General features: G+C 38.7%; 1 protein-coding gene across 3 annotated transcripts in view; it reads right to left on the reverse strand.

The window, feature by feature from the left end:
* LOC127872886 (poly [ADP-ribose] polymerase tankyrase-like) overlaps positions 1-15,247 on the reverse strand; it is a 255,395-nt gene that overhangs the window by 168,301 nt on the left and 71,847 nt on the right. For all 3 annotated transcript variants that reach the window (XM_052416370.1, XM_052416369.1, XM_052416368.1), the window contains 3 exons: positions 6,964-7,127; positions 5,146-5,255; positions 3,665-3,777 (listed from right to left, as the gene is read on the reverse strand). In XM_052416370.1, the coding sequence (XP_052272330.1) occupies positions 3,665-3,777; positions 5,146-5,255; positions 6,964-7,127 (387 nt within the window). The remainder of the gene's footprint in view (positions 1-3,664; positions 3,778-5,145; positions 5,256-6,963; positions 7,128-15,247) is intronic.

Consider the following 15,247-nt stretch of genomic DNA (forward strand, 5'->3'; position numbering starts at 1 on the left):
AAAAAAATTCTTTTCTAATATTATTTCACTTGTTTTTCATTAAATGGAAGAGCAAGTATGAAATCAACAAAGACAGACACAGATAGATAGAGCTATAGATAGATTCACCCATCATTCGATTCGATTTCGATACCAAATGGTCCGATTCTATTATTTTCGATTCGATTCAAATTAAACTATTGACTGCTTATTTTGCAAACTATTTCATGTTTGGTTTGTCCAGGGCATGAACTAATATGTTTGGTATTTGTTATTAACTTACTATGTTGTACATTTAAAGTGTTTAATTTTTTAAATAAAATTAAAAACACAACATTGTTTTATAAGTAACAAGTTCATTGAACAAAACTTCGTGTTGAGTTATTCTTAAATAACATAAAACGCACAATGTATCACATGTGTTTAACAGAAAAAAACATGTATATAAACAACTTCCAGTTGACTTCTTAACAGAATGCCCACATTTAGTCAACAAACCATAAAATTATGTATTGAGGAAAAAAATTAGATCAAAACATCACATGGGTATAATTTAGTAACAGTTACTTTCTGTTATCAAAATGTACCGTAAATCCACGAATATAATACGCCCTCGTGCATAATACGCACCCCCTAGTTTGGTCATAATTTATCGGTAAAAATTGAAAATCTGTGTAAAATACGCACTAAAAAAATCAGTGTCCGAAATCGGCCATTTCAGTATCAATTTATTTTTGTGTTGTGAAAATAGCAATCAATTTGGTGTTGTCAACTATCTGTTTCACAGTAATACCCCGGTATAATGATCGGGATGTGTTATAGTGCTGTTGTTATGAAAGTTGCATAATAAATATCTCTGTTTATTGTTTATATTACCATTGATTGTTACCGATAACACACGGGCCCTTTGCTGACATCCGGGTCAAGCAGTCATAATTACAAAAGAAAGAAGCAGAGACGCTGTTTTTTGTTTTCACATTTTATTCAATTTGACAATATTCGGGACGATAATAATTATAATAATAATAAAGTAATAAGAACACAAAATGGTTACTTCCGTTTCTATAGTTGTCTAGATAAATTACCTTTCCGAAAAGTTACAAACTCGATACTTTAATATAACTTTAAATACAATTAAACCACTTGTGTTTTTCATGATCTCTTTAATTAAAATACGCTGCTGCCATTAAGGCTAGTTTGGGGAGTAAAAAACAAATTCATTAATTATCACCTTTCAATTTAATTGAATGCTCTTTCAAGGATATCTAGAATAGCAATGAACAAAACGCGTACCAGTATTTATTTGAGTCCCTTATTTATTTGACATATGCATATGCGATTAATTAGACTTTAAATACAATTAAACCGCTCCTGTTTTTCTCGTATCCCTTTAATTAAAATACGCTGCTGTCGTTCAGGATAGTTTGGGAGTAAAAAAACAAATTAATTAATTATCACCGTTCAATTCAATTCGGCAATCGGCAGAGATGTGTAATAGTATCGCCAAATAACTAATTATTTAATTATCACTCTTTAATTCAGATCGGTAAATATTCGGTAGAAAGATAAAAAGTGGTCAGCTTAGAAATATTTATTGACGGGTATTGTCACGTTTTTGTTTCATTTGCTTATCTCTTTATACGACTTTCCGACCGGTCGCTATTTTGGAGGCAGACGGCGATATTAAATGTGTATTCAAATTATACAACATCTGCGCATGAATGACCCAATATTATCCGAATAGCTCCACCCGTTCTCACGTTTCATTCGACAACGTCATGTCATGTGTAAGCGAGCTCAATGCTGATTGGCCAGCAACCATGTGCACTTCATTAACAATAAGGTCAAGCAATGTCTAATCGGGTACAGACGGGGTTTCGTTAACTGTTCGAATTGCGAACACCTTTCATTGAAACAAAGAGACAAATATAGAAAACCAGTCCGGATTAAAATGGCGGATGTTTTCAACGAAATTTTACTAGATTTTCGCATTTTCACAATTTAGATTTTTCTTGAGCCAAATTCTCAATAGTTTCGCAAATGACTCAAATGGCGAGAAAATATAGAAAAAATAGACTTACGAATACACGTGCGGTGATACGGAAGGTGCATAAAAATCTTTACCAATTTCCTTTCATGAGGCAGACGACTTGGAGCTTTATTTGATAATTACCTTTCAGTTTAGTATATGTCGGCGTTCAATGTAAGAAAATAAAATTACTAAAAAAAAATAAAATCCCTACCTACCTACCCACCCAAATTTACCTGGGTCGGGTTATGCCAAACAAACAATTTTTTAAGGATGGCCCAAAACGCGTTTTGCAAATTGCCTTTGCATCAGAACCTTTGCAAAATCCTTAATGTTCCCATACTTTTGATTTTAATTTTGACGGTGCGTCTTTCAGCGTGGTTGAAGAAGCCATTTTACCGGCTGATGTAATGCTCAGCATTGTATCCATTCATTCATTCACTGAATGTCATATTGGCTATTGACCAATCACAAGACGTATAACAAATGACAAGAAAGTTTAGACGACGGATTTGGAAAGTAAGGTTTAAAATGCAGTTCAATCGGGATTGCAGTGAATCGAATCGAAATTGGCCGTATTAATATCGAAATCGAATCGGCGGCGTTGAACCGGTTTTTCGATGCATCGAACCGAATCGTTACAGCTCTACAGATAGAGTAAAACCATAAAGATATTTCCAAACTGAGAGTAATTTTCCCTCATTCTCAGTGTCATAAAGTAGGACTTGTAACATTTTCAATGTCTTAAGTGATTCAAGCTTGCTTGGTTAAACTGATTGCGATGAATTCATGCCTCTTCTTTCCACATGATTGTACATGACTGCATAGTGCAATGCAGTTCTTACCACATAACTGTACATGATTGCATAGAACAATGCAGTTCTTACCAAATAACTGTACATGAATGCATAGTGCAATGCAGTTCTTACCACATGATTGTACATGACTGCATAGTGCAATGCAATACTTACCACATAACTGTACATGACTGCATAGTGCAATGCAGTTCTTACCACATGAGTGTACATGAATGCATAATGCAATGCAGTACTTACAACATGACTGTACATGACTGCATAGTGCACTGGGCAGTACTTACCACATGACTGTACATCACTGCATAGTGAACTAGGCAGTACTTACCACATGACTGTACATGACTGCATAGTGCACTGGGCAGTACTTACCACATGACTGTACATGACTGCATAGTGAACTAGGCAGTACTTACCACATGACTGTACATGACTGCATAGTGCACTGGGCAGTACTTACCGCATGACTGTACATGACTGCATAGTGCACTGGGCAGTACTTACCACATGACTGCATAGTGCACTGGGCAGTACTTACCGCATGACTGTACATGACTGCATAGTGCACTGGGCAGTACTTACCACATGACTGTACATGACTGCATAGTGCACTGGGCAGTACTTACCGCATGACTGTACATGACTGCATAGTGCACTGGGCAGTACTTACCACATGACTTGACTGCATAGTGCACTGGGCAGTACTTACCACATGACTGTACATGACTGCATAGTGCACTGGGCAGTACTTACCACATGACTGTACATGACTGCATAGTGCACTGGGCAGTACTTACCACATGACTGTACATGACTGCATAGTGCACTGGGCAGTACTTACCACATGACTGTACATGACTGCATAATGCACTGGGCAGTAGGAGTAGCGGGTTGGTCTGTTCACGCCTCCAGGTCCCCACTTAGAGAACAGTGACTCATCCTGCTTGGCTGCAACTGTGGCACACATGGACCATGTTGCAGTGAATATTTCTCAATTTAAATGAAAAAAGAATTACATTTGGCCTATAGACACCTCATGAATTAGCTTATCATATATCAATAATTCAGACAATAAATGTTCCTATCACGGAAATTTCGTTAGCAGTTTTACTTTAACTGTTTTACACCTAAAGGTTTGCAATTTTACTGACATAGACTCTCATTTACTTATTCTCTTGTAATTTAAACTCGTCTTTTGATGTGAACTAGATATTGTTTTCCTTCTTTATAAAGAACCTGTAAAAGGTAATTTCACAATTGAGGAAAAACTACAAAATTCCCATTTGCCTTCTAAAAAATTACCAAACCGAAGGAAAATTTCGTCAATTTTGTTCCAAAAGTGCATTATCAGCAAGTTAACATATAAAATTAGCACAAAATCTGAAATTCATGTAAATGAATAGTTGAATTGATTTGTGCAATTTATGCCTAGCCATTATAGACCCACAATTCCCCATCTGAATATTTCACGACACAAATTTTTACAATTTCATGGTTTTTTGAGCTTATTTCAACCAATAGGTACAGTACAGGTACTTTTCACAATAAGGAAAAACAAGGGACAAAATTGTCACAAAACCAGGTTTTCATTGTGAAAAAAAATCTGATAAAGGGAGACAACTCAAACTGAACTTTTGAAATGAACAAACAAAATTAACCCCCTTTGTAAGTTTGTTTTAAAATAAATCTATTTTTAGTCGTGGCGACCTTGACATTGGAGATATTGACGTGATTCTTTCGTGCGACACACCGTCCCATGATGGTGAACAAATGTGCCAAATGATTTTAAAATCTCATAATGAATGACATAGTTATAGCCCAGACAAGCTCATTTATGGCTATTTTTTACCTTTGAACTCAAAGTGTGACCTTGACCTTGGAGATATTGACGTAATTTTTTTGCGCGACACACCGTCTAATGATGGTTAACAAATGTGCCAAATGATTTTAAAATCTCACAATGAACGACAAAGTTATGGCCCGGACAAGCTTGTTCCGCCCGCCCGCCAGCCAGCCCGCCAGCCAGCCAGCCAGCCAGCCAGCCAGCCAGCCAGCCCGCCCGCATTCGCCAATCTAATAACCAGTTTTTTCCTTCGGAAAACCTGGTTAAAAAGGCTATAAACATACGCAAAATTGCTAAATTTTGTACCGTTATTACCCCCAACCTCTGAGCGGGTAAACATATGATTGAGTTGTTTAAGTAAGTTGTTTAATAATGGAGGACTTTAAATTAATCTTGACACCTTAGCGTTGCATATGTTGAAGGGATGTTTAACTACAAAATCATCCATTGAATTTTGTTAGCATGTGATAGAAACTTGCCTTCCTTGGACTTCTTCACAAGAATATCCACATTTCTGGGTCTGCCAGCAAAGCAGGCATAATGCAGTGGTGTCATTCCCTGATTGTCCAGCTCAAGCGGACTGGCACCCCTGATGAAAAAACAACACAATGTTAGACATACCCAATCTTGGGCACTTGAAAAAACCTTTGATGAAATTACAATCTCTATATCAGTCTTGCATTCTGTTCAATTTGCATATAAGCTCCAAAATGTACTTTTGCAAGGGGTACTTTTAAATAACCCCACATTGACACAAAACATGCATATTATATTAAATTCATATACATTCTTAAAATTGTAAAACAATGTTATCAATGAAACTCAACTCCCTACAAACAGAATCAAGACTATCACTTAAATAAATACCCAAAACTGTACCTTTGAAAAAAATAATCAGAATAAGCATTCTCAAAACAAGTCTTCATTTAACTAGTGACCTGAAAATCAATAGGGGTCATCTGCCAGTCATGATCAATGTACCTATGAAGTTTCATGATCCTAGCCATAAGCATTCTTGAGTTATCATCCGGACACCATTTTACTATTTCGGGTCACCGTGACCTTGACCTTTGACCTAGTGACCTGAAAATCAATAGGGGTCATCTGCGAGTCATGATCATTCTACCTATCATGTTTCATGATCCTAGGAATAAGCGTTCTTCAGTTATCATCCGGAAACCATTTTACTATTTCGGGTCATCGTGACCTTGACCTTTGACCTAGTGACCTGAAAATCAATAGGGGTAATCTGCGAGTCATGATCAATCTACCTATCAAGTTTCATGATCCTAGGCCTAAGCGTTCTTGAGTTATCATCAGGAAACCATTTTACTATTTCGGGTCACTGTGACCTTGACCTTTGACCTAGTGACCTCAAAATCAATAGGGGTCATCTGTGAGTCCTGATCAATCTACCTATTAAGTTTCATGACCCTAGGCCTAAATGTTCTTGAGTTATCATCCGGAAACCATTTTACTTTTTCGGGTCACTGTGACCTTGACCTTTGACCTAGTGACCTAAAAATCAATAGGGGTCATCTGCGAGTCATGATCAATCTACCTATCAAGTTTCATGATCCTAGGCCTAAGCATTCTTGAGTTATCATCCGGAAACCATTTTACAATTTCGGGTCACCGTGACCTTGACCTTTGACCTAGTGACCTCAAAATCAATAGGGGTCATCAGCGAGTCATGATCAATGTACCTATCAAGTTTCATGATCCTAGGCCCAAGCGTTCTTGAGTTATCGTCTGACAACCACCTGGTGGACGGACTGACAGACCGACCGACATGAGCAAAGCAATATACCCCCTCTTCTTCGAAGGGGGGCATAATATTGAATATGAGCCACAAATCTTGATTGACAGCATTGTAAATTAAACAAGCAAATTCGTTGAATTGATATCCCTTGCCAATATGCTTCTGGACACAAAAGTGTTATATTTGACCCTAAAAAAGCATTTTTTTAAGATACAAAGGGCCATAACTCCGTTATTAACAGATGGTGTACAATGCCATTTGGCGTGCATCGTCCTCTTATCCATATTTATACTCATACCAAGTTTGAATGAAATCCGCCAAAGCACTTCCAAGATATGGCTCCACAAAAAGTGCCGGACAGACGGAGAGACGGACAGAAGGATGGACGGAAAGACGGACGGAAGGATGGACGGAAAGACGGACGGAAGGACGGACGGATGGACAACACCAAAACAATATCCCTCCGCCGTTGGCGGGGGATAATTAGCTGCCAAAATATTACACAACAGAAGAAAACCCCAAAAAGTGTATGTACCTTTGCAAGAGGTACTCCAGGGGTCCCACCCCTTCACAGACTGCTGAAAAGTGAATGGGCCGCCTGTGGTCTCTGTCCTCCAGATTGATGTTGGGCTCTATACTCAACAGCCGAGACAGATAGGACACATTAGGGTTGATGGCTGCACAATGGAGTGGAGTGATCTGGTGGCAGATAGGTTGAAGATAGGTTTTTTTGTTTTATAGCATACATGCCAGGGGACAAAAATTCCACTCGTCCGCTCGTATTGACGAGTGAAATCTTGAAAGGACAAGTGAATTTCCCTAAAGCTCTCGTCCTACAGGACGAGTGAAAAAAAACTGATGTTAAAATATGTATTTTCTGACCAGTAAGACTCATTTTCATTAAATAAAATCATTTCTTAAAGCATATCTATTCCGAAAGTAGAACGCGAATGAACCGGAAATCGTAATTGTAAATTTCATACAGCAGGTGCGCGTTGTTATGCGAGACTGTGTCCCGAGTAAATATTGGCTTTTTGGTGTAAACTTTGCGCGTCCATGTTGACAGGGAACTATCTGACTTCATTCACTGTAAGTATTGATTTTTTTAAAGAATTATTTTACTGCGAAGTACGGTTTTAAACCAGTCTGAATTTCATCTGAAAAATGTCTGACATACGAGCGTTCTTTAAAGGGGGCAGGAGCGATGTTCAACCATCCGAAATGGAAAGCACGCAAGCATTAGAAAAAGGAAAAAACAAATTTGTCTTCATTTATTTATTTTGTGTTCCTCATAAATAAAGTAAGTTAACATTTCTTCTGTGATCAGCTGGCATGAATAACTAAGTAAGCAGCATTTTAGCAGTGATTTAGGAAACATTGTTAGTCATATCAGTCCTTTGCAATCTTTCTTTCACACATATTTGAAGGACAAGTGCATGTGTTTGCAGGACGAGTGAAAATTTTAATGCACTTGTCCTGCAGGACGAGTGCCATTTATAAATATTTTTGTCCCCTGCATGCATGTAGACTGAATTTTTTATATGGACATTGACATTTTAATATTATTATTAATAAATGCATTCTTAATATATACTTAGTTATCAAATACATACATAAAGACTATTATTATTATCTAATATAGTAAAAGAAAATCCAATTTAAGTGAACAATATTAGATTCTATATTTTTCACTGTAGGGTAAATATGCAAAACATCACAATGTTTTTCCAGCAATAACATTGGCTTTCCAGTATCAGTTACTATTCATGATAAATGGACATTCGTATTAGTATATGTTATTATACTTGACCATAAAATATAAAGTAGATTTATCGTTGTATCAAATCCCTAGGATATAATTTTCAAAGAATGTCCCCATATATATGACCTTTGACCTTGAAGGATGACCTTGACCTTTCACCACTCAAAATGTGCAGCTCCATGAGATACACATGCATGCCAAATATGAAGTTGCTATCTTCAATATTGCAAAAGTTATGGCAAATGTTAAAGCTGGTGCAAACAAACAAACCAACAAACAAACCAACAGACAGGGCAAAAAAAATATGTCCCCCACTATAGCAGTGGGGGACATAAACAAGAGGGCCATGATGGCCCTGTATCGCTCCACTGCTGAAAAAAAGGCTGAAACAAATATTCTCGGCATGTGCAAATACTTTATTTAAGCACATGTACACTTTTCAGGGCTATAGATAACTTTTGGGGTATATAGGGTTTTTCACCCCCTGTATTTACAACAATAGGGGTTTTGTAAATTCAATAGAGTTTTAGCAAAATTTGTCACCACCTACTTTTGAGCTTAATTGGGGTTTTCAACCCCAGTTTTTTAACTCAATTGGGTAATTTTGGCAATGACATATATAATATAATAAAAATCTACTAAGGTTACTATATTATTTATACAAATGGTATTCAAAAAGGTACCTGTACATAACAACAAACAATTACTGAATTTCTGATCAAAGTTCATTCATTTTTGCGTTGGATAAGACCGAGTTCGTGAAAATCGCTGCACAATTGATGACGTTATGGCTGTTCAAAGCTATGCACCCCGTTTTCAGGTCATTTTAAGTTGAATACCTTGAAAATGAAAGTAGAAATCGGACGGGTCTACGAATAATTACAATAATACCCCAAAGATTGATAACCGCTGGAAAGACTGCCTTCTTTTCTTTATATGTCGGCATATAAACTATCCGGTACATTTTTGTATGAAAATAACCGGTCTAAAAACATATTTTTTAAGTAAATTCATTGTAATTATTAAATACTTACCTGTTATCTCTAGCTAATCCCTTTCCAGGGAGTTAATTATCCGGAAAACTTCAAGCGCTGGGAATCATCCACCTCTAATAAAGAAAAACCAAGTCAGGTTAAACATAATACAATGTAACCTAACCGGAAATCAAGAACAACAACTCATCTTTCCTTTACAAAAACATAAAATGTCGATGAGCGGGGTGGGAGGTGGGACTTACCGATAACAGGTAAGTATTTAATAATTAAAATGAATTTTACTTTAAAAATTTGTTTTAACAGCATAAATACATACCTGTTATCTCTAGCTGATTTTGCAGCTGCGGCTGGAAGGTTCACATATTTTTTCCCATCACAGCAGAACCCATATTTAGGGTTTTCAGCCAGAGATAGCAGATCATGTCCTCAGAATATCTTCGTTAGTACCATATTGTACGTTATTAATTCTCGGATGGCCTAGAGTACTTACGCCATAGAAGAAATGACAGTTTGAGCCACAACAAGAGGACCCAACATATACAAATTGTCTTGTTGGCACTCAAGAGAACGAAGATAAAAAGAGGAGAAGGTGGTAGGATTCCTCCAGAAAGCAGCTTGAAGCACTTCAGACAGTGGGGTATAATTAATATAAGCCCACAAAGCCGAATGAGCTCTTAATTCATGCGGTCTTATCTTAAACAGGGATAAATCACTGGATGAAAGAGAAGAATAAGCCTTCTTAATTGTCGAGGCTATCCAACGGGAAATAGAAGCCGCAGACACATCGCCCCCCCCCCCTCCCTTTTAATGGAATGAAAAGTCTTTTACGAGAACCTCTAATAAACTTTACTCTCTTAAGGTAGAACTTCAAAGCCCTTACCGGGCAAAGGAGTCTATCATCATCTTCATGTCCACAAGTTCTAGAAAGACTTGGAACTTTGAAGGGTTTGGAAGCCATAGAGGGAAGTTGATTTTTAGCAAGAAATCCTGGCTGACAATAATGTAACAGATCCATCGACAGCATCAAAACGAAGATGGTTATCTCCTATAGAAAGAGCATGAATTTCACTTCTCCGTTTGGATGAAGCCATAGTAAGAAGAAAAACGGTCTTCCATGTTAGGAACTGTAAAGAAGCCTGATCAAGAGGTTCATAGGGAGCCTTAGTAAGCAAACCAAGCACACAAGCTAAATCCCATTTAGGAGCCAGTGTTCGAGATACAGGACGTTTAAGTTCCATAGCTCTAATCAGTTCAGAAATCGCTGGATCAGCACAGATTTGTGATGACTTAGTAAAAGCCAATGTATGCAAAATCATAGATCTGTATCCTTTGATAGAGCTAAGAGAAAGTTTCTTATCATCAAAATGATAGATGAGAAAATCTGCTATGCGTCTAGCAGAGGGATTGAGGGGATCAATTTTCCCTCCAATACACCAATTAGAGAAGAGTTTCCAGCGAGCATCATAGACTGCTCTGGTGGATTTTCTCCTTGCAGAAGCAACGAGGGTTGAAGCCCTGACAGAAAAAACGTTTCTTCTGCAGAGATTGCCTGATAACGGCCAGACGTGTAAGTGGAACATTACTGGATCCGCATGTAGTCTGCCGCTTTGAGATAGAAGATCTGACCTGTGAGGAAGTTTCCTGGGATAATCGTACAGGAGACTGAGAAGATCATTGAACCAAGATCTCCTGGGCCACCAAGGGGCAATCAGGAGTATCCAGCATGAGCTCACCCTGATTTTCGCCAATATTTGGGGAATTAGAATGGGTGGGGGATAGGCGTAAGCTTCCAGTTGGTCCCAAGCGAACGAAAGCGCGTCTATTGCCTACGCTGCTGGTTCGTAAACTGGACTCACATACAGAGGTAGTCTGTAGTTGTGTCTGGTCGCAAATAGATCGACCAGGGGATAACCGAACTTGAAAAAGATCTGGTTGGTCACTTCTTGATGAAGTGTCCATTCCAATGGAAGTATCTGGTGTTTGCGAGACAACCCATCCGCCAGGGCGTTAAGGCGACCTGGTATGTATTTGGCCAGAATGTAAATGTTGAGTGTTTTGCAAAGAACAAGTAATTTCCTGGTTTCCAGATACAGGGATTGAGAATGTGTTCCCCCCTGTGCCTGGATGTAAGCCACCACCGATGTGTTGTCTGTTGACACCATCACACAAGAGTCTCGAAGATGTGACAGGGTTCATACAGATTTTCTTGAATGAAATTCAAACACTTTTTAAGCACTTTTCAAGGGAAAAAATCCAAATTCAAGCACTTTTTTAGTCCGACATACTGAAAAATGTTTATTATTTTAGTGTCCAATACTGACAACATTTTTCGCTAAATTGGTCCCTTCTTGCTTAACATTCTTTGTGACTTTCAACAGTCTGCACTACCCTGATACCGTAACAACTGTTTTAATCAAAAGTAAGATATTTTTTATTATGATATAGTACCTTATTGACCAAAGGCATTACACATACCAAAACAAAACCCGTTATTTGTATTGAATATGTATTCTAAATGTTCACTCTTCTGGTGGCTTCACAACGCGGATTCCCCCATACTAGCCATCTCTATATCTGTTCTGCATACTTAGAATTGGCGTTGTCAATAACCCAAGGGTACTTCAAAAGCAACCCTTTCTGAAAAATGCACTTATTCACTGGCATATTTCAACTTGTCAGCACCGTAATTGCATAATGCATACAAAAAAACAAAGTAGACCAATTGGCGACATATAAGTAGTAGTTACCTCCCTTACATTATAAAACCCATACCGATCCAGTACCTAGTATAAACAGATCGGAACTGTCATAAATCTGGAAAAAAAAAAACTACGACTTCGGACTCATGGAAAAGACATGAAAATATGTATTTTTACTCTTAGTACAGGCACCGTGTACTTAAACAAACGCCACTTGCTGCGGTGTTCATCTCAATGTGTTCGCTTACCAATATGATCCCCGCGATGAGTGTTCAGATCAAATGTCGCGGGGCCGTTTGCCATAAGGCCAACACCGCGAATCATCGCAGACCCATAATATATACCGCCATGTTCATCGTGTTCGCTTCAAATAAAATAATTCAACATAAAAGTATTGTATTGATCCCTTTCATTTAAAAGTGATAATGAATTATGTATTTCACACCCATGCCCACGACAGTGTTTTTTGTCTTACATTGTTTGCACTTAGCTGTAGGATACCGCACCTGGAGGAGTGTAAATTGAGTGTTTGATTATTCAATTAACAGTTTGAAGCCAAGGAGAACTCATAACTGATTGTAGTAATCGTATTATCCCGAGTCTCCAGATTCCCCGATACATACGTTTCAACTGTCTCAATCGCATACATGCAACTTCTCACATCTTTATCCATTACTAAATAATCCCATATATGCCCGATTTCCATTTTTTTAAATCAAATTATGGGTGGGTAATATAGACGTTTAGAGTCATAAACACAAACGTTTGCAATTTTCGAAAGTATCAAATGAATTTCCTCATATGATTCTATTTAAAGATTTGATGAAATAAGCGCCCAATCAGGACAGTTGTATTGCAACATGTGTAAATCATCTGACACGGTTTGAAAGCATCGTGTACAGCTATTTTAGGTTATAACTTCTACAATGAAATAAATAAATTTCTTTGTTCTGATAAAAAGCGCGCGAAAATTGGTGTGGGTCAGATAGGAGGAGCGCTCAATATCATCAGATCGATATGACGTGAAATTATCTGAAAACTTGGAAATAATGAATCCGTTTTTAACATTTTTAATTGTTGTTATTTCATTTTCAAGCACTTTTCCAGCCAAATTCAAGCACTTTCTAAGCACTATGGTTGAAAATAAGCACTTTTAAGCACTCCAGATCGTTTTTAAGCACTTTTCAAGATAAACCTTGATTTTCAAGCACTTTTCAAGGTCTGTGCGAACCCTGTGTGACTGGAAATGAGATACAGCTAGAAATACTGCTTGCATTTCTAGATTGTTGATATGAAGGTGAGATTCCTGATGAGACCACAACCCTGAAACTATTAGACTGAGAGGTTCCAGGTGAGCACCCCATCCTTCCTTGCTCGCATCCGTGATTAGATGTAATGACGGTTGCTGAGGAAGAAGTGGTACTCCTGCTAAGAGAGTCTCCTCGTCTAGCCACCACTGAAGATGAGACACTAGGGAAGGATGGATTGGAATCTGTTTTAACAGAATGCCTAGAGACCATTTCCAACAAGCTGAGAGATAATGCTGAAGAGGACGTAGGAATAGACGTCCCAACTGCACAAAGTCTGCTACTGAGCTCAGGATACCGTTGAGAGAGAGGAACTCTTGAGCTGTTATATGAGATTGGGACAAAACCCAGTTGACCTTTACCAGAAGGTCTGATATACGTTGACATGACACTCTGACCCGATTGATGTGTGTCAAGAAATTCATTCCCACGAAAGTGAAGTCCTGAGAAGGAATGAGGTCTGATTTGTCTGCATTGAGGAGTCCTAAAGAGAGGAGTTTCTTCCAAGAGAATTCTAGGTTGGTCAGAAGTAAATGACGATCGAGCTGGTGTAAGAGCCAGTCGTCGAAATACTGAAGGAGAACAATCCCGTGAACTCGGAGGTGAGCTCAGACTGCAGCCATTAGTTTGGTAAAAACTCGTGGGGCGGTCGCCAAACCAAATGGCATGGCCCAGAACAGGTAGACTTGGCCATGAAAGGCAAATCGAAGGTACTTCCAGAAGTTGGGATGTATAGGAACATGGAAGTACGCATCTTCCAGATCCAAAGACACCCCCCGGTGCAGGGGTTTGATGGAGTTCTGTATGAAGGAAGGAGTCTCCATTTTGAAAGTTGGAGGTACATGTTAAACACTTTTAAATCTATTACTGGTCTCCAGGAACCATTTTTCTTTTGAACAAGAAAAAGACGACTGGAGAATCCTGGAGAATAAGGATCTTGAACCCTTTCTACTGCCTGTTTTTCCAAGAGCCCGAGAATGGACTGTGGAATATGTGGATGCTGAAATACCAGTTCTATCGGAACGCGAGAAAGTGAAGGCCTTTTTTCGAATTGAAAAGTCAGGCCTTTTGTAACCAGAGAATGAACCCATGGGTCCGAAGTAATTTGCAGCCATCGGTTTGAAAAGTGGAAAAGTCTGGCCCCGACTGGTATTTCCGGCATCGGAGGTTGAGGAGGTAGAAAGGGTAGGGACCTAGGGCTGATAAGGAGGAGGTACGCCCTTGCCAGCAGAAGGTTTGAAATTCCTCTGATCCGGCTTGGGTTTGTTCTTTTTCCCAGAATCTCTACCAGAAAACTTCTTAGAAAAAGAAGGTCTGTTATAGGAAGAAGGCCTGTTTGGACCCGACCATGGATTAACAGCAGGTCTTTTAGAGAAAAGATTGTTTCTCTTAGCCTTCTTGGGTGCTGGAACTGCTGGTGGCCTATAAGAAGGCTGCTTAAAGGTTCCTTGGCGTTGTCCAGAATTGTTTCTAGCTAAAGAAGCATGAAGTTGGTCATCCTTGTCAGCTGTGATTGCTTCTTGTATCCTTCCACCAAAAAGGAAACCTGATGTGAGAAAAGCCGTTCTGAGCGAGTTCATACCTGGTTTTAAGAGAAAATCTTTAGGTAAAGATGAAAGGATAAGATCTCTACGAATCCTTAACATCTCAGAAATTGAAGAAGCAGCATTATGTGAAAGGGATAATGCTGTTCGTGATAGGTGGATCAATAAATCCCGAAGTTCTTCCGGAACAGAATCAGACCAATCACAAACCAAGTGTAACAAGGTTGCTAGCATTAAGTCTACCTGGTTGGATAGACCTAAAGATCTTTGCTCTCTACTTTCCCAATGTTCTATCATGGAAAAAGGGACAGACACTGAAGTAGTTGAACTAGGCATCGTAAGCAAAAGCTTATTGATGTCTGGATCCTGCGATGGTAATTTAGAACAAGAGCACCGCCTTGCGGGTGCAGACCGCTCATCTATTTTTATTTTTAAAGGTCAAGGGACCTATCTCCATTCCAATCACAAATAAGGGAGGGGTGGAGTGGAGAGGGTGTATAGTGTGGGGGTGT

This window comes from Dreissena polymorpha, chromosome 3 (assembly GCF_020536995.1).
Source record: "Dreissena polymorpha isolate Duluth1 chromosome 3, UMN_Dpol_1.0, whole genome shotgun sequence".
NCBI lineage: Eukaryota > Metazoa > Mollusca > Bivalvia > Myida > Dreissenidae > Dreissena > Dreissena polymorpha.